Raw genomic sequence first — 21,073 nt, 5'->3', positions numbered from 1 at the left:
GGGACTTCTGGGAGGAAACTGGAGTACCCGGAGGAAACCCACGCAGACACGGGGAGAACATGCTGACTCCGGACAGACAGTGACCCAAGCCGGGTCCCTGCCGCTGTGAAGCAACAGTGCTAACCCCTGTGCTACCGTGCCACCCACCAATTCAAGGTTTTGCATAGGACGCACTTGACCAGGGCCAGGACAGTGTTTTATTTCCCGGAGGTCGAGGATGAGCATGAAAGCTGCTCTCGTGGGCCAGCATTATACACATGCTCTGGTCCCAAGTTGATAGACTTCTGGGCTTCTTTCTTTTTTACTATGTAGACCTGGAGCCATGTCCCCTGGTGGTCCTTTTTGGAGTGTCAGATTCGCCGGTGGCTCAGTCTGGGGTGAAGGCATATGACCTCGCCTTTGTCTCGTTGATAACCCGGAGGCAATTCTACTTGGCTGGAGGTCTCCTACACCGCCCACTGCCTCGGCTTGGCTGCGTGACCTAATTTTTCCATTATTTAGAAGGTCGAGTTCACCATCAGGAGGTCGGTTGAGTGGCTTTACCTAAGATGGCAGCCATTGATTTCCTTTTTAAGGAGGTAGTCACCCATTAGATGATAGGGGGTTTTAAGTTAGTTTTTGTGTTAAAGATAATTAGGTGTTTTGTTTATTTATTTTCTATTGCGTATATTTGTTTGTTTTGGATTGTTTTGATCAATATAAACATTTTCGATAAACATTTTTTAAATAAATAAATTCAGGGTATCCAATTTTTTTTCCAATTAAGGGGCAATTTAGCATGACCAATCCACCTACCCTGTACATCTTCTATGTTCAGGGGGTGAGACCAACACAGACCTTGGAGAATGTGTAAACTCCACACGGACAATGACCAGGATCCGGGATCGACCCTGGGTCCTCGGCACCTTGATACAGCAGTGCTAACCACTGTGAAAGAGCACCCTACCTAGGCCCAATTCCCCCACCTCATCTCCATCTAACCTTTGTACACTTGGAAATTTTGTTGTGGCTCCATCAACCTAACTGGCACATCTTTGGACTGTGGGTGGAAACCGGGGAAACCCAGAGACAATGTGCAAACTCCACACAACACAGAAAGTCACCCAAGGTGGAACAGAACCTGGATTCCTGGTGCTGTGAGACAGCAGTGCTAACCACTGTGCCACCGTGTGCCCCACCCCCCCCCCCCCCCCCCCCCCCTCCCCCGGGAGGAGAAAGGAATGGAAGAGCAATTTTAGTGGTGTTAGATAAAGAAGGGCGGGAGAAGGCTCATCTGGAGCAGAAACATGGCATTGACCACAATGCTGTAAATTCGCTATCTGGAACATGTACAGTGCCAGGAATTTAATATATAACCTTAGAATACGGTTGAGTGTGAGGTACTTATTGTGTTGGAGGGGCCGAGATCAGAACAGATTCTACACTGGGATAGCCAAAATGGAGAAAAGATTAATGTTCTTTGTTTTCTAGGTTGTAGCTTTGACCAAGGTTTTATGTGATTCATTGAACTGAAATTCTTTAACCAAAGTGGGTGTTCTTTAGTGTTCCAGTCAGCAGTGTATATGTATGGAGCTTTACTCCCTGGTCCACTCCTATAGCACTATAGTTCTGGTTCAAAGTGCCTATTTCATCATGTGTTCACTGTACTAATAATTCTACTCACCCTGTACTGTGCCACTGTACTAATGTTTATTCCAGCTGAAAAGTGCTGCTCAGGACAGTGAGGTAGTGGCATTGTTTTCATCTGAGGTGTTTCTGTCACCAGCCTGGACTAATCTTGTTTATTTATGCACTCCTATCTTTTCTCTCATCCCCTTAGAAACTCCCTCTTTTTTGCGGCCATTGAAAGACCGGACTGTTGCCAGAGGGGAGACTGCTGTTTTGCAGTGTATAGCTGGTGGGAGCCCCACTCCACGCCTGAACTGGACCAAGGATGATGGTCCTTTAACCGTAACGGAGAGGCACTTCTTTGCTGCTGCCAACCAGCTTCTGATCATTGTGGATGCTGGCACAGACGACATTGGGAAATATACCTGTGTCATGTCCAACACACTTGGGACGCAACGTGGTCACATTTATCTGAGTGTGACTCCAACATCCAACTGCGATCCCATGCAGAAAAGTTGGATCTTTGAGGAAGATGGCTGGACAACAATTGGAATCGTAATCATTGTTGTGGTGGTTTGTGTCGTGGGCACATCTCTGGTCTGGGTGATTGTTATATATCACATGAGACGGAAGAGTGAGGACTACAGCATTACAAACACAGGTAGGCAAGGTTAAGATGGTTTTTTAAAAAATAATTTTTATTGAAAAATTTTGAATTTATACAACAATAACGCACCATAGTAAAATACCAAAAATAACAATAATATTAACAATCATAAACATTCGCCCCACGTCCATGAACAACACAGCATTTTAACAACAATGCAAATTAACACAATATAAAGTTACAGAATAGACACTACAATAAGGAAAACACCCCCCGGGTTGCTGCTGCTATTGACCAAGTTACCTATCTTTGAGCCAGGAAGTCCAGAAAAGGCTGCCATCGTTTATAGAACCCTTGTATTGATCCTCTCAGGGCAAATTTGACCCTTTCCAATTTTATAAATCCCGCCATGTCACTGATCCAGGTCTCCACACTTGGGGGGCCTTGCATCCTTCCACTGTAGCAGAATCCTTCGTCGGGCTACTAGGGACGCAAAGGCCAGGACACCGGCCTCTTTCGCCTCCTTCACTCCCGGCTCTACCGCAACTCCAAAAATCGCGAGTCCCCACCCTGGTTTGACCCTGGATCCAACCACCCTCGACACCGTCCCCGCCACCCCCTTCCAGAATTCTTCCAGTGCTGGGCATGCCCAGAACATATGGGCGTGGTTCGCTGGACTCCCCGAACATCTGGTGCACCTGTCCTCACCCCCAAAGAACCTACTCATCCTAGTCCCGGACATGTGGGCCCGGTGCAGCGCCTTAAATTGGATGAGACTAAGCCTCGCACATGAGGAGGAAGAGTTGACTCTCTCCAAGGCATCTGCCCAAGTCCCGTCCTCTATCTGCTCCCCAAGTTCCTCCTCCCATTTAGCCTTCAGCTCCTCCACTGACGACTCCTCCACCTCCTGCATTACCTTATAGATGTCAGACACCTTCCCCTCTCCGACCCACACCCCCGAAAGCACTCTGTCCATCGTCCCCCGCAACGGCAGCAGAGGGAATCCCTCTACCTGTCGCCTAGCAAACGCCTTTACCTGCAAGTATCTGAACATGTTCCCTTGGGGAAGGCCAAATTTATCTTCCAGTTCCCCCAGGCCCGCAAACCTCCCGCCAATAAACAGGTCCCTCAATTTGCTGATGCCCGCCCTTTGCCACCCCCTAAATCCCCCATCCTTGTTCCCCGGGATGAACCGATGGTTGCCATCCAGTGGAGCCTCCATCGAGCCCCCTGTTTCCCCCCGATGCCATCTCCACTGTCCCCAGATTCTTAGGGTCGCCGCCACCACCGGGCTCGTGGTAAACCTCTTAGGGGAGAGCGGCAACGGTGCCGTTACCATGGCACCCAGGCTCGTACCTCTACATGACGCCATCTCCGTTCTTTTCCACGCCGCCCCTCCCCCCTCCATCACCCATTTACGCACCATTGACACATTGGCTGCCCAATAGTACCCCAGAAAGTTGGGCAGCGCCAGCCCGCCTTATCCCTCCCTCGCTCCAGGAACACCCTCTTCACTCTTGGAGTCCCATGTGCCCACACAAAGCTCAAAATACTGCTAGTCACTCTCCTAAAGAAGGCCCTGGGGATAAAGATGGGCAGGCACTGAAAGAGGAACAAGAACCTCGGAAGCACCGTCATTTTGACGGACTGTACCCTCCCCGCCAACGATAATGGCAGCATGTCCCACCTCTTGAACTCCTCCTCCATCTGATCTACAAGTCTGGTGAAGTTATGCTTGTGAAGAGTCCCCCAGTCCCTGGCCACCTGCACCCCCAGGTACCTAAAGCTCTCCCCTGCCCGCCTAAGCGGGAGCCTACCAATTCCTTCCTCCTGGTCTCCAGGGTGCACCACAAACACCTCGCTCTTGCCTAAATTTAATTTATAACCTGAAAAGGTCCCAAATTCAGCTAGCAACTCCATCACTCCCGGCATCCCTCCCACCGGGTCCGCCACATACAGTAACAGGTCATCGGCATACAACGACACCCTATGTTCCTCTCCACCTCGCACCAAGCCTCTCCACCTCTCTGAATCCCTCAACGCCATCGCCAGCGGCTCGATTGCCAGTGCAAACAACAAGAGAGACAGGGGGCAACCCTGCCTGGTCCCTCGGTAAAGCCGGAAGTACTCCGACCTCCTCCTATTCGTGGCCACGCACGCCATTGGGGCCTCATATAGCAGCCGTACCCATCTAATGACCCCTTCACCAAATCCAAACCTCCCCAACACCTCCCATAGGTACCCCCACTCCACTCTATCAAAGGCCTTCTCCGCATCCAGTACCACCACTATCTCTGCCTCCCCCTCAATCGCCGGCATCATGATGACATTCAACAATCTCCGCACATTCGTGTTCAGCTGCCTTCCCTTCACGAAACTTGTCTGGTCCTCGTGCACAACCCCTGGCACACAGTCCTCTATCCTGGTGGCCAGGATTTTTGCCAGGACTTAGCATCCACGTTGAGGAGAGATATGGGCCTGTATGAACCACACTGCTGGGGGGAAGCTTAAGATGGTTTACTTATCTGTATATAAAGTGCTCCAACTTCTTAACGTGTTTCCATTGTAAATTTGCATGTCCACATTTCAAATGAAAGGAAATACATATCTGTTTAGGAGACTGATTCAGACTGAAACTTGAACAGTGTGTATGGTTCAATGAAACAAGCAGTCAATGCCTGAGATGTTAACCAACCAATCTTCTCATGGTATTGAAGACCTGCTGTGTATTTTCTGTTTTTATTCGCGAAGCCTGGCCCAGTTGTCCATAGTAGAATCCATAGAATCTCTACAGTGCAGAAGGAGACAATTTGGCCCAGCATGTCTGCACTGACCCTCGGAGCAGCACAGTAGCATAGTGGTTAGCACAGTTGCTTCACAGCTCCAGGGTCCCAGGTTCAATTTCCGTCTTGGGTCACTGCCTGTGCAGAGTCTGCGCGTTCTCCCCGTGTCTCCGTGAGTTTCCTCCGGGTGCTCTGGTTTCCTCCCACAGTCCAAAGATGTGCAGGTTAGGTGGTTTGACCGTGATAAATTGCCCTTAGTGTCCAAAACAAGTGAGGTGAGGTGGGGTTACTGGGTTACAGGGATAGGGTGGAGGTTTGGGCTTAAGTAGGGTGCTCTTTCCAAGAGCCGGTGCAGACTCGATGGGCCGAATGGCCTCCTGCACTGTAAATTCTATGATTTTATGAAAGAGCACCCAACCCAGGCCCACTCCCTCGCTTATCCTTGCAACCCCACCTAACCTGCACATCTTTGGATTATGGGAGGAAATCGGAGCATCAGGAGGAAATCCATGCAGACATGGGGAGAATGTTCAAACTCCACATGCAGTCACCCAAGGCTGAAATAAAACCTAGGTCCCTGGCGCTGTGAGGCTGCAGTGCGAACCACTGTTACAATTGTGCAGGAGCCACAAACCGCCTTAGAACCTGTGAGTGTTGCACAATGTAAGCATCGTGTGAGCTCCTAGGATAATGGAGTTGTTGAGGATCTCTGTATAGGACACTCTCTATTGTTGAGGATCACTATACAGGACACTCTCTATTGTTGAGGACCACTGTACAGGGCACTATTGTTGAGGATCTCTGTATAGGACACTATTGTTGAGGATCTCTGTATAGGGCACTCTCTATTGTTGAGGATCTCTGTATAGGACACTATTGTTGAGGATCACTGTACAGGACACTATTGTTGAGGATCACTGTACAGGACACTATTGTTGAGGATCTCTGTATAGGACACTATTGTTGAGGATCTCTGCATAGGACACTATTGTTGAGGATCACTGCACAGGACACTATTGTTGAGGATCTCTGTATAGGACACTATTGTTGAGAATCTATAGGACACTCTCTATTGTTGAGGATCACTGTATAGGACACTATTGTTGAGAATCTCTGTATAGGACACTATTGTTGAGAATCTCTGTATAGGACGCTATTGTTGAGGATCACTGTATAGGACACTATTGTTGAGAATCTCTGTACAGGACACTATTGTTGAGGATCACTACAGGACAGTATTGTTGAGGATCTCTGTATAGGACACTATTGTTGAGGATCTCTGTACAGGACACTATTGTTGAGGATCTCTGTACAGGACACTATTGTTGGGGATCACTGTACAGGACACTATTGTTGAGGATCTCTGTATAGGACACTATTGTTGAGGATCTCTGTACAGGACACTATTGTTGAGGATCACTGTACAGGACACTATTGTTGAGGATCTCTGTATAGGACACTATTGTTGAGGATCTCTGTATAGGACACTATTGTTGAGGATCACTGTATAGGACACTATTGTTGAGGATCTCTGTATAGGACACTATTGTTGAGAATCTCTATAGGACACTATTGTTGAGAATCTCTGTATAGGACACTCTCTATTGTTGAGGATCTCTGTATAGGACACTCTCTATTTTGGCGGATCTCTGTATAGGACACTATTGTTGAGAATCTCTATAGGACGCTATTGTTGAGAATCTCTGTATAGGACACTCTCTATTGTTGAGAATCTCTGTATAGGACACTCTCTATTGTTGATGATCTCTGTATAGGACACTCTCTATTGTTGAGGATCTCTGTATAGGACACTATTGTTGATGATCTCTGTATAGGACACTATTGTTGAGAATCTCTGTATAGGACAGTTTCTATTGTTGAGGATCTCTGTATAGGACACTATTGTTGAGGATCTCTGTATAGGACACTATTGTTGAGGATCTCTGTATAGGACACTATTGTTGAGGATCTCTGTATAGGACACTATTGTTGAGGATCTCTGTATAGGACACTCTCTATTGTTGAGGATCACTGTATAGGACACTCTCGATTGTTGAGAATCTCTGTATAGGACACTATTGTTGAGGATCTCTGTATAGGACACTCTCTTGTTGAGGATCTCTGTACAGGACACTTGTTGAGGATCTCTGTATAGGACACTGTCTATTGTTGAGGATCACTGTATAGGACACTGTCTATTGTTGAGGATCACTGTATAGGACACTATTGTTGAGAATCTCTGTATAGGACACTATTGTTGAGGATCTCTGTACAGGACACTATTGTTGAGAATCTCTGTATAGGCCACTCTCTATTGTTGAGGATCACTGTATAGGACACTCTCGATTGTTGAGAATCTCTGTATAGGACACTATTGTTGAGGATCTCTGTATAGGACACTCTCTTGTTGAGGATCTCTGTACAGGACACTTGTTGAGGATCTCTGTATAGGACACTGTCTATTGTTGAGGATCACTGTATAGGACACTGTCTATTGTTGAGGATCACTGTATAGGACACTATTGTTGAGAATCTCTGTATAGGACACTATTGTTGAGGATCTCTGTACAGGACACTATTGTTGAGAATCTCTGTATAGGACACTATTGTTGATGATCTCTGTATAGGCCACTCTCTATTGTTGAGAATCTCTGTATAGGACACTATTGTTGAGGATCTCTGTATCGGACGCTATTGTTGAGGATCTCTGTATAGGACACTATTGTTGAGGATCACTGTATAGGACACTATTGTTGATGATCTCTGTATAGGACACTCCCCGTTGTTGAGGATCTCTACAGAATATTCTCTGATGGTGAGGATTGTCAAAAGTTTATCTGACTGGATGGCCATTGTGATTTTGGGATGCAAAATTCATCAGGGGTGGCTGAAAGACATCGACACATAGCTGGCCAATTACAAGCTATGTGGAACTTTGATGTATAAAGCAGTCTGACCTTGTGATGAATGCTTCTTATTTAAGGACACATGCCAAATTATTTCAGTGCCTACAGCCAGGATATGTGCTGTCGTGTAAGCTTAGTTATTTATTGGAATAAGATCAGCAGTATATTTGTCCAATGAACTAAATGCCTGTTTTGTAAAGAAAGAGTTCCTTCAGGTACAATTTGAATAGATGGGCTTAAATTGAGAAGTTTATTGCCAAGTGGAATGTTTTAATAAGTTTGTTGTTTTTCTCAGATGAATTGAATTTACCTGCCGATATTCCGAGCTATCTGTCTTCCCAGGGAACTCTGTCCGAGCCTCAGGAAGGCTACAGCACCTCTGAGGCTGGAAGCCACCAACAACTAATGGCGCCCACTGCCCATGGCTACGTACACAAAGGAACTGATGGTGAGTAAAGGTGTCTGCTGATTTGTGCCCTAGTTTCTTGCGATTGTCATCTGGCTTAACTGCCGCAGAGTTCTGACTATAGACTATACTGAGGAAGTTTGGGCAAAGAGCTCAACGTTTGACTCAAAACATAAGAAAGCTGTGGAAGAAGTTACCAGCGAAGGACAGTGGAGCAAATCGTGTAGATAGGATCACAATGCAATTACATAGTTTCAGGAGAAATGGAACTTTGCTTGGTTTTCTACTCACTGAGAGGCCGATTCACTAACCAGTTCATTGCCCTTTTGAAATTACATTCATTTTTTAAAAATAAATTTAGAGTACCCAATTATGTTTTCCAATTAAGGGGCAATTTAGCATGGCCAATCCACCTAACCTGCACATCTTTGGGTTGTGGGGGCGAAACCCACGCAGACACGGGGAGAATGTGCAAACTCCTCACAGACAGTGACCCAGTGCCGGGATTCGAACCCAGGTCCTCAGCGCCGTAGGCAACAGTGCTAACCACTGTGTCACCGTGCTGCCCTTGAAATTACATTCATTGTGATCTAAGATTATATGTTGGGGTGGGCAGTGACAGAGCTATCATCATACACCCTAGAGATGTGAGTGAAGGATGAGGGTGAGATAGTGGGTATGAAAATCTCATCATGCTTGTTGGACTAAAGGACTTGTGGCACTTTCCGGAAGGGGATTCTGCTTTGGTGGCGTAACACCAAGGTGTTTTTTTTTTTCATTTGCAGGATATGGGCATTGCTAGCCAGGCTGGCATTTATTGGCCATCCCTAATTGTTCTTGAGAAGGTGCAGTCATTGGTGTAGGTACACCCACAGTGCTGTGAGGAAGGTTAGGGAAGTTAAAATGAATGAGCAGCGATTATAGTTCCAAGTCAGGATGAAGTGAGACTTATTTTTCAAGAATTTCATTATCATAGAATTTACAGTGCAGAAGGAGGCCATTCGGCCCATCGAGTCTGCACCGGCTCTTGGAAAGAGCACCCTACCCAAGGTCCACACCTTCACCCTATCCCTATAACCCAGCAACCCCACCCAACACTAAGGGCAATTTTAGCATGACCAATGCACCTAACCTGCACATCTTTGAACTGTGGGAGGGAACCGGAGCACCCGGAGGAAACCCACGCAGACACGGGGAGAACGTGCAGACCGGACGCACAGACAGTGACCCAAGCCGGAATCAAACCTGGGACCCTGGAGCTGTGAAGCAATTGTGATAACCACTATGCTGCCCTCACAATGCTACCGTGCTGCCCACTTTAAACAAATATTTTTTTTAAGGCATTTATATAAACATTAAACACAAACCAACACAAAAATAAGAACAAACAGAAACCTCATAATAAATAAAAAATAACTTCCTGACCGATAACTTCTTTATTTTACGACTGTAAAAAATGACTCACTCCAGGAGTGATTACATGAAAAAACAGGGCTTTGGTATTTCTAAAATAAAACTTTATTATAAATACAATATTAAATGTTTAACTTCACACCAGGAAAATAACAGCTTACAATTACGCCTTAACACTACTACTCAATTTCCCATTAAACAACAAGAAAAGAAACATACAGGTCTCAATCCAGTTTGGAAATTAGGGCATTGAGTAATATTGCTTTACGGAATAGATTCTGGCTCTTGTTTCAACCCTTTCAGACTCTGGCTCTGCTTTCAAAATGTTATTACTCTCTTTTTTTAAACTCTCCAACAGGGAAAGAAACCTACCTTTACTTTATGCCTAACAAAAGTAAGAGTTGCCAGATCAGACTTTACTTCCAAAAGCCTTTCTCCAAAAACTCTGTACAGTGCAGAATGAGGCCATTTGGCCCATTGATTGTGCATTAACCCTCCAAAAAGGGATCCTACCTAGGCCCATTACCTCTTCCTATCCCTGCAACCTCACCTAATCTTTGGACACAAAGGGGCAATCTATCAGGGCCAATCCACCTAACCTGCATATCTTTGGACTGTGGGAGGAAACCGGAGCACCGGGAGGAAGCCCTCACAGACACTGGGAAAGCGTACCAACTCCACACAGACAGTTGTTCAACGTCATAATTCAACCAAGGTCCCTGGCGTCATAAGGCAGCACTGCTAACCACTGTGCGCCCCTAATGATTTCAAAATGTGTCCCTGCCTTCCTCAGCTCCACCCAGCAATGACCTCCACTTCCCAAGCTGAAAAACAAATGAACTTTCCAGGGACTGAAAGCACATTAACTCCCTGGGTGCTTCCCTAGGCAAACCACGATGCATTAGCCCAGACTGAAAAACACATTCCTTCATCAATTTCACCTGCTGGCTACGAAAACCACCCAAGCCCTGCAGAACAGAATTATTTTTTAAAAAAATAACATGACCATTGCAGTTAAACATATTCTAACCCAAGCCATTTAACCCTTAAATTGCCCAATACATTTATAATCTAATTTTTCTAAAATCTTCCAATCATCTCACAAAGTATTGATGAAAATGTTATGGAATTATATAATCTGGTCGATTACTCTGCAATTTGCATTGAGACCTAACGGTGGGTGAGGCAGACTAGACTAGTTAGATGCGTGTAGTGATACATTTTAGATCACCTTAGTCTCCTGGAGGTTTGTTTGATTGGATTAGGAGTAGGAGGGAGTTTCAGGGTTTGCCTTGAAATAGCTAAAACGACTTTGCACCTCGTTAGCTGAATGACTTACTGCTAAATACAAAAACAAAAGTGCTGTAAAAACTTCGAAGAAGAGTCATATCAGACTCAAAACATTAACTCTTTTTATGTCTGCACAGATGCTGTCAGACTTGCTGAGATTCCTCCAGCACTTTCTATTTTTATTTCAGATCTGCGGCAATTTAATTATATTTTAGGACTTATCCTGTTCCTGCATTTCTGGCGATGTGCACATTTAGTCTTAAAACTTCTGTTGCTTCGTCCAAACAGGTATTTGCTATGTAGATACTGGGAGTGAGACAGATGCCGATATTCTGACCACACCCCTCACAACAAACCTGCAAGGGAGGATGGGATCCTTGTACGCAGGAAGAAGTAGCTTCCACCCGAATGAGCCTCGTGAAGGGCTTGCACAGCACGCCAACCCAGGTATCCATTACGTGTGCTGCTCAATTTTGGGGGGTAAGAGGTGGTTGCTTGGAACTGAAACTGCAGTTCCAAAAAGAACTAAAGCCCAGAAAACTTTTGTTTGTATAGAGTCCTCGCAAGGTAATTCCAACAAGAGGTTAATTCTATCCTTTACGGTACTGATTTGGTTAATTTTCTAGCATTCTGGCTGGGATTCTCCGCGCCGAAATGGCGCTCGGCACGGAGGCGAAGAATGGGGCCTCAGACTGCGATTGGGTCCGACGCCGGGACACGATTCTCCGGAGAATCGGTGCCAGTCATGTTGACATGGCGCCGGTCGGGGGCTGTTAAAATTGGGGGGAAAATGTGAAAATCGCTTATTGTCACGAGTAGGCTTCAATGAAGTTGGCGCCTGTCTGGGGAGGCTGGTACGGGAATCGAACCGTGCTGCTGGCCTGCCTTGGTCTGCTTTAAAAGCCAGCGATTTAGCCGAGTGAGCTAAACCAGCCTCTACAAAAAGAGGCCCCCGCGATGATTCTCCGCGGTCAACTGGCCGAGTTCCAGCCGGCAGGGGCTCGGCTTCACGGCTGTGGTGGCCGTCCGGTGGGGGACGGGGCGGATCAGCCTCCGTGGAGGCCTCCACACCGGCCAGGCCCGTGATGCGGGACAACCGATTGGCGGGGGGGGCGCAATCTGGGGGGGGGGGGGGGGAGGGTGGGTCTACCTTCATCTGCGCCGGCCCACTGTGTGGACCCACCATGTTGCCGCGCAAGCGGCCGCCCCGCAGCCGGCAGTGCAGGGCCGCGAACGGCAGCTGGAGCAGCACGGAGCACTCCGGTGCAGTGCGGGTCCCCTGTGGGCTACCGAATCACTGGGTCAAGAGGCCCGTTGACGCCGGCGTGAAACACTCCGGTGTTTATGCCTGCGTCAAAACTTAGCCGCGTTTTTAGAGAATCCCAGCCTCTAACTCTGGTGCAAACTGGTTCAAGCTGTAATCAAGGACTTGGAACGCATAATCTAAGGTGGCCCTCCAGTGCTGTTGTAGGGAACTGTTGCATTGTGGTAGGTCCCAACTTTTGGATAAGACATTGAGTTTGGGTGGATGTAGAAGAACCCATGGTACTGCTTGAAGAGTGGGAGGTTGTCCCAGTGTACAGACCAATACACCTTTCTAAACCACTACTGCCAGTCATTATTAACTGGTCACTGATCCAAAGAACTGTACTTTTTGGGAGTGCCTTTTATTTACACTGGACCTTCCACACTGCTTTACAGTCAATGAAAATGTGGGTGTGTGCACAGTGTTGTAACGTAGGAAATGTGGCGTCGTTTAGCATGCAGCAAAGACGCAGAAATAGAGAATAATGGCCAGTTAATTTGTTTTGATGGTAATATTAACAATAAGTATTGGCCAGGCCACTGAGGAGAACACTGCTTTTCAAATTCTGCCCTGGGATCTTCTGCATCCACCTAAACTTGCTTCAGCGTCTCATCTAGAAAGTGAAACTTCATAGTGCAGCACTCCCTCCATGCCCAGATTGTGGTCTAAACCTAGAGTGGGATATGAACCAACAGTCTTCTGACTTAAAGACGAGATCTTGCATGTCAAATTGCTGCTGCATTTGCCAATGTAGCAGCAATGAGTGTGGTTCAAAGTAATTCCAAATGTTCTATAATGAGACATATGATATAAGTAGGTCTGTTTATCCCACAAAGAATCTAGCTAGAACTGTCAATATCATTGAATGGCACCTAAATTATTTTTAAACCCCTAAATCTGTGCTTTCAGGCGGTACTTCTGGGCCACTGGTGATCTGCTCGGACTGTTACGACAATGCTAACATGTATACAAAGAATAGAGATTACTGTCCGTATACATTCCTTGGAGAGGAGGATCCCCGAGAGCATGCTCTGACCAACATTATGGGTCAGCTTCCAAAGGACAACTTTGCAGTACATGCTCAGCGTGAGGGTATGGCCATAGACAGTCTGACCACAGAGGCCGACATGTCCGTTTATCTAACAAATCACGATAGGATATGCAATCCAACACAGCAGCACCGGGAGGGTAAGTTAATTGTTTCACTTATCAATCTGTGTCTCCCCTCAGTGATTAACACCCAAGTGAGACAGAATAATGAGAAATCAAAGCATTTGACATTAACATACAATCCACATCTCAGTGAGCATAAGTGAAGGTGGAGAAACCTCCTTGTTAACCTTTTTCTTACCCAATTATTTTTTTCCAATTAAGGGGCAATTTAGCATGGCCAATCCACCTACCCTGCACATCTTTGGGTTGTAAATGTGAAACCCACGCAAACACGGGGGGAACCTTCTTGTTAACCTGCTCCTGGGCCTGGCCAAGGTATCTATTAACAGATTCAAGCACCGAGCAGTTGCAAAATTTGAGGGGGGAATATCTTTCAGCCCGACTGGTTGTCATAACTGGTTGTCCCAGTGGAAGGAGCACGCAGTGTCTGCCAATATGCTTGAGACTGTCTGTGACCAGTGGGTGCCTCAAGGGCTGGGATGCAAAAGGAAAATTATCAAATTTAAACTAAAATAGAATTCTGTCCTTTTTCTTACAGTGCCCCTTTAAGGGGCTGTTAACTTTATTTTTTTATTGGTATAATCAAAAGAGTTGAAAGAAACACTTAGCAGCCCTTTTTTCATTACTTGAGCAGGCCCGCATTCTTGCTTGCACTTCTGATCTTCAGTCGCCCAGTGTGGAGGGCAATGGACAGGGCGGGGGACCTCCTTTTTAGCATGCTTCTGGGACTGGCCAAGCTGCCAGGTACAGGCAGCCAGTGGTTGAGGGGGTCACTCATACCTACTGTCTGCATCGCTTCCATGACTACATTCGCACTGAGGTGTCCCTGGAGAATGAGCACTCAGTGTCCAACATTTCACTTGAGACCTTCCGTGACGGGTGGGCGGTGCAGGGGCTGGAGTGCATCATCAGACCAGGGAGTAACAATTTAATTTAATTCTATAAGTTTCCTTTATAGTTTTGTTCCAATTACAGTGCCCCTTAAGATGTGTTAATTAGTTAATTTGTACATTTGTTTCTCAAGAGTATGAAAAAGACATTTATTGATACTGGCGGTGGGTTGTAGGGTTAATGTCTTGCTTTGAATAAATCTAAAACTCAGTAGAGATCGACTTCTGGTCTCCTTCAGCTGACTGTGGGACGTTAAACAGGTTACTGAGCTCTAATCACTAATAACTAGATTTTTTAATGATCTCTAGAGACATTTAGCTTTTAAAGAAATTCAAATTCCAAGTTATTAACTGAAAGGATTATGCAACCAGATTTCACGCATTAAAAGGAAAAAAACTATTTTAACTTAACGCCATACCTGGTTAGCACTTATGCTTTAAACCAAATTTCCAAACACCTCTCACTGTTCTACTTGCTTCAACAAAGAATTCCTTTTCTTCAGTTTCTTGAGGTTATTCAATTCTCCTGGAATCAAACCAAATTATGTTACATCTCCCATGAATTCATACTGATTCGCCTACATTTTCCATTTATCTTATGAGGTGAGGTGGTTCTTGGGGATTTTCCAACTATCGTCCACCATTACTTCATCTCAAATTTGGATTTTCCAACTTGAGCATGGGCCTCACTCGCACTCTCGCACCCTTGCATTGTCGCTCCAAATCAGAAATATCTCTGGTTCCTAATGGCCCTCTACTTCTTGTTCCTGATAGACTGTCAAACAATAGATCAGTAGCAAAACCAAGAAACTTTCCTAACATCCTCCCCGCCCCAGTCCTCTCCATGGCAATTTGATATACATGACTTGTTCCCAGATAGGAATGCAAATTAATTATCTTTAAACCCATCATAAAAAGTATACTTTAAAATCTTCCTTCAAACCTTTCCAGATCTGCGTAAATCACATAATCTAAACACCCCCGTTTGCACCATAACTTCAATCCATTTCCCAAAGATGCCTATAGACAACCCATCTCCTAAAGATTTATTCAGAGAGGTCACTATAATCGTAAGAATGCCTTTCACCACCCCCCAGCAACATAACAGACCTTTGATCTGAATGCCAGGCCTGTCCAACAATCTATCCAGACCAAGCTTTCTTTTATCTATTCCGCATTTGAAATCAGTCTCCCGAACCGGAGTAAAATCTCTTAAACCAAAATTTTCAATCATAAAACACATTCACCGTAAAATTATGTATTTGCAACAGTTTTTAAAAAAAGAAAAACTACAAGTGCTGAAAATAGAAACACAGAAATGTTGGGAATTCACAGCAGGTCTGTCATTGTCTGAAAAAGAGCTGGATCAACGTTTCTGCTGGAAATTCTGATGAGAATCCAAAATAATATCAAACAATCCTTTGCACTAATTCATTCTATGCAAAATGCTGTGATCTGCCCATGGCATTTCATTCAGGGGAGTCCCGTTTTCCAACCATGCCCTAACTACCTCTCCCTTTTGAGGTGTTGATTTTTAAAGTTTCTCCTTACCATACTTGTAAGATTGTCTATTTAATGAGTTACTCACATTTTCTTTAAGGACTTTCCGACATTCTGTGAAATGATTCAGCACGTTAAATCTAGTCCATATGGTATGAGTTTACATTGTTCACACTGAATGCATTGCCGTTGAGAAGCTTAAGAGTAGTCATGTATCCCTTCATTACAGGTGTGATCTAACTGAGGTGGTTCAGATAATGAAAGAAATTTATGAAGATAAATTATTTCCTCTGGTGGGGAATCCTGAAAAAGGAGACATAACCGTAGGCCGTTCAATGGTGCTGTCCGGAAGTACTTTTTCTCACAGTATTCGAAATCCAGAGTGTTTTTTGTGTCAACAATTGAGCTGGTTTTTACTGAACCAAAAGGAAGATTGGTAAATTTTTGCTGGGTAAAGGACCCATGGTTTACGGACCCATGGTAAATAAATAGAATTAAGTTACAGATCAGCAGTGATCTCATTAAATGACAGACCAGCCACACAAAGCTAAATGATCGAGTTGTGTTCCTGTGTTAAGAATGTTGTGCTAAAGTTAATCATTGTATGTTAATTTTCTCACTCTTATTCTGGGTTTTTTTGTGTTAGAATCCTGTCCACGACTTCCGTGGGGTCTGAATGCCGATTCAGGACTGCATGTGCATTCTCATTATTCACCGCAACCTGTGGCTGTCCATGAGAATCTCCGGGCATTTGTGGAAGGTGACAATGAGACAGAGGGTGAGCCCGAGCCCTCTGCGACCAATAGCAGACTAAGCCAGAGAAACCTTGAACAGAGCACAGAGTGCGAGCGGACTCTAGCCGTGCAGGCTTATGGGGCCACCACGTAGATCATCTGTGTGATGAAAACAAATGTATTATCAATATTCTGAGTGACAGAACCTCCACTCACTACCTCAAAGCAGTAACACTGAGGCCAGACCACCGGATATGTATGTTTATGATTAGGCTTAACGGACCTTCAGTATTCTCCTCCGCTTCATTTCTTGTTATTTTTCAAGAAAACAATCCTTGGGAGTTATGAAACAGCGGAGGAATTATTCCATTCTGTATGTTTATTGTCCTGGTGTAAGCCACACTGTATATACTATAGTGTTAATATGTGATTTTAAAAAAAAACAAATCTGTGCTAATACCTTACAGGAAAAGAAAATACTGGAATTGTGGAATGCAATCCCTGAAATAGTGGCAAACATCTTAGCATTACATAATAAAAAATTAATTTAATTGTAAACATTGGCTATAGGAACAGTCACACTCCAGTGAAATAATTTGACCCCTTAATTTTCTCTCTGCTGGCAACAGACAGGAACAGTATTCGGCCCAGTGTTCTCCAGAATAACTCGTAGGTTTGGAACACCAAAATCTAGAATCATGTTGCTGGGTGTATATTTCACAGTTCTAGTTAATACGGTGTGCAGAATTACTGATATCATAGTGGCAAAACTGCAGTAAGTAACTAACTGACTTAAGAACAGCGTATGGATGGGTATGCACATGTAACTGTTTTCCTGTCTCAATCAATTTCACAGTAATATAATTTCTTGGTTTGCAGCTCTGGATCTGACTTTCCAATTCGCCTTCCTAAAGAAATCTCCCCTTTGCCACGACAGTAGCAGTAAGCTAGAAAGGCAGCCAAAAGAACATTCTCTCTTCTCTCTCAAGTGTGAAAATTATGTAGGCAGTCAGCTGGCAGCCTGCACGCTGAGCTATTGGTGATAATCCAGACTCGATGCAGCAAGTATAGAGCCATTACAGTAATTGGGCTGCATTAATGATATGGAATATACTGGTTAAATTGTGGATTTTGCTTGGCTGCCAGAATCCATTTTATGATGCGACAAACAGTACTGGTTTTGTAAATCACTCAGAGTTTTAAGAAGCATTAACTTGCCGCACTCCACCAAGATAAGCTCAGTGTGAAATGGCTGCTGCACTCCACTTACAAGATTGGAACAAGACATGTTTTGATTTGGCACCAGACAGCTGAGGAGAAGAGAAAGATTGGTTTGTCTTTGACTGTCTGCGAGTGTGTGAATTTGAAAATGCCAACATTGCTTAAACAGCTAAGATTCCAGATGGTCCTCAGCCGTTGAAGACTTGAAATGAAGCACCGATTCCAACCCCAATTCATCGAAGTGAGCGGTAAACAGTGTGTCACAATGTTCCCCTCCCTCCTCCTAGTTGCCGTGTAACTTTGGCAGAATAATCATATACATACATGATTTTATTTTGGCCTAATGGTGATTCCTTGTTGGGTAGCCAGCAGGAGCGAACTTGCCAGGGGCTGTCAGAAACATAAACGGTTCCATGTGACTTCTGAAACTTTTCACCCTGTTCTCATCTGTTTTGGAACCTTTCGTATAAATTGACTCTTGCATTTATAATTTTTTTATATATATATATATAAATATTCAAGTAAACTCAAGTGTAAAGCCTTATAAAGTGTAAATAAGTTTCATTTTTTAATTATAAATTTGAATGCTTATTATGACAACAGGTACAAGTGATACACATATGGCTGGGGCCAGGATCTTCAGTTCAACCATCTAAACTGTGTTCAGAATCAGTTCAGATACCTGCAGCTTTGCTTGACCTCTCCAGTCATTAATGTCCTAGTCACTACAGCTCAATAGAATGTGATCAAAATGGTTGGCATTCATTGCCCTTCCTTGGTTTCAGTAGTTCTGTGCATGTAACAACCTGAATGTTGAGTCGCCTGAGATTTTGGAATGTGCAATCAATCCCATTGTATTACAGCGGAAAAGCACTTGAAGACGGCACATGAGCAGAAGCTGTAAACGGAGAGCAAGGCTGACATCCCGTTCATCTTCAGAAACTTGTGGATTCTCCCACTCCCCATTCCTAAAACTCCTGCAGACACATTGGACCCATTGTTATTAGATATAAGATTGAAGTTGTCCAGTATCTCCTGTTGCCCAAGCTATAACACACGGCTTGAAGTGACTCAGTATTGACAGCTGCTCCTACAGCTAAGTTGCTGCAAAGTCAAAAGTAAAATATGACGAATGCTAGAAACTTGAATTAACAACAGAAAATGTTGGAAATACTGTGTAGGTCAAGTAGAATCTGTTGCGAGAAACTGAGTTAACCTTTCGGGTCAACGAGATAGAACATTACAGCGCAGTACAGGCCCTTCGGCCCTCGATGTTGCGCTGTTCTGTGAAACCCCTCTAAAGTCCCTCTACACTATTCCCTTGTCGTCCATATGCCTATCCAATGACCATTTGAACGCGTTTAGTGTTGGCGAGTCCACTATGCAGGCAGGGCATTCCACATCCATGCTACTCTCTGAGTAAAGAACCTCCCTCTGACATCTGTCCTATATCTATCTCCCCTCAATTTAAAGCTATGTCCCCTTGTGCTGGACATCACCATCCAAGGAAAAAGGCTCTCGATGTCCACCCTATCTAATCCTCTGATCATCTTGTATGCCTCAATTAAGTCACCTCTTAACCTTCTCTCTAACGAAAACAGCCTCCAGTCCTTCAGCCTTTCCTCATATGATCTTCCCTCCATACCAGGCAACATTCTTGTAAATCTCCTCTGTACCCTTTCCAATGCTTCCACATCCTTCCTATAATGTGGCGACCAGAACTGTACACAATACTCCAAATGCAGCTGCACCAGAGTTTTGTACAACTGCAACATGATCTCATGGCTCCGAAACTCAATTCCTCTACCAATAAAAGCTAACACACCGTACGCCTTCTTAACAACCCTCTCAATCTGGGTGGCAACTTTCAGGGATCAATGGAAATGGACACCGAGATCTCTCTGCTCGTCCACACTACCAAGAATCTTACCATTAGCCCAGTACTCTGTCTTCCTGTTATTCCTTCCAAAATGAATCGCCTCACACTTTTCTGCATTAAATTCCATTTGCCACCTGTCAGCCCAGCTCTGCAGCTTATCTATGTCCCTCTGTAACTTGTAACATCCTTCTGCACTGTCCACAACTCCACCGACTTTAGTGTCATCTGCAAATTTACTCCCCCAACCTCTCCAGGTCATTTATAAAAATGACAAACAGCAGCGGCCCCAAAACAGATCCTTGTGGCACACCACTAGTAACTGGACACCAGTCAGAGCATTTCCCATCAACCACCACCCTTTGTCTTCTATCAGCTAGCCAATTTCTGATCCAAACTGCTAAATCACCCTGACTCCCATGCCTCTGTATTTTCTGCAATAGCCTACCATGGGGAACCTTATCAAATGCTTTACTGAAATCCATATACACGACATCAACTGCTTTACCCTCATCCACCTGTTTGGTCACCTTCTCGAAGAACTCAATGAGGTTTGTGAGGCACGACCTACTCTTCACAAAACCATGTTGACTATCTCTAATCAAATTATTCCTTTCCAGATGATTATACATCCTATCTCTTATAAACCTTTCCAAGACTTTTCCCACAACAGAAGTAAGGCTCACTGGTCTATAGTTACCGGGGCTATATCTACTCCCCTTCTTGTACAAGGGGACAACATTTGCTATCCTCCAGTCCTCTGGCACTATTCCCGTAGACAAAGATGACCCAAAGATCAAAGGCTCAGCAATCTCCTCCCAAGCTTCCCAGAGAATCCTCGGATAAATCCCATCCGGCCCAGGGGACTTATCTATTTTCACATGATGAAAGCCAATCTGATGAAAGGTCACCAAACAGATATTCTGAAATCCTGACCAAACCTGAACTCTGTTCAAAACCTTCTGAGAAATTGTTTTGTTGGTCACATTGCAGGAGCATTAATTAAATGGTCCGTCATGGAGGCATATTGTCTTCAGCTGAATGTAATTCTCATTTTCAAACCAGTCTCCTTCAGCTGTAAATTAATTGACAGTGAGCACAGCCTCCTACCGGGGTGGCATAAGAACCACTGCAAATACAATGCCCTTCACCTTATGCTGCCACCAGATCATGCCTCCCTCACCATGGGATAGACCAGTACCTCGGCTGAATCTCTGTTGGTGTATTAGCCTTTGGCATTGGTCTCTAAAGCAGTTGCTACCCCATGACGGCAAGTTTTTAAATTGAATTCAATAAACCTGTTAACTTGTGGTTTAAGAAGTACAGTAGTATGAAAACTGGTTATTGTGGAAGAGAAGGA

At 44.7% G+C, this 21,073-nt stretch overlaps 1 protein-coding gene across 1 annotated transcript in view; it reads left to right on the top strand.

Annotated features, from left to right (window-relative positions):
• Positions 1-19,192, top strand: part of lrig2 (leucine-rich repeats and immunoglobulin-like domains 2) — a 113,342-nt gene extending 94,150 nt beyond the window's left edge. The window contains exons 14-18 of the mRNA XM_038819554.1: positions 1,820-2,269; positions 8,200-8,352; positions 11,302-11,460; positions 13,229-13,507; positions 16,529-19,192. Coding sequence (XP_038675482.1) covers positions 1,820-2,269; positions 8,200-8,352; positions 11,302-11,460; positions 13,229-13,507; positions 16,529-16,770 — 1,283 coding nt within the window. The 3' untranslated portion in view covers positions 16,771-19,192. The remainder of the gene's footprint in view (positions 1-1,819; positions 2,270-8,199; positions 8,353-11,301; positions 11,461-13,228; positions 13,508-16,528) is intronic.
• The last annotated feature ends 1,881 nt before the right edge of the window (positions 19,193-21,073 follow it).

This window comes from Scyliorhinus canicula, chromosome 15 (genome assembly GCF_902713615.1).
Source record: "Scyliorhinus canicula chromosome 15, sScyCan1.1, whole genome shotgun sequence".
Lineage (NCBI taxonomy): Eukaryota > Metazoa > Chordata > Chondrichthyes > Carcharhiniformes > Scyliorhinidae > Scyliorhinus > Scyliorhinus canicula.
The sequence above is the reverse complement of the archived record's forward strand: the minus strand, read 5'-3'. Positions and strand labels throughout refer to the sequence as shown.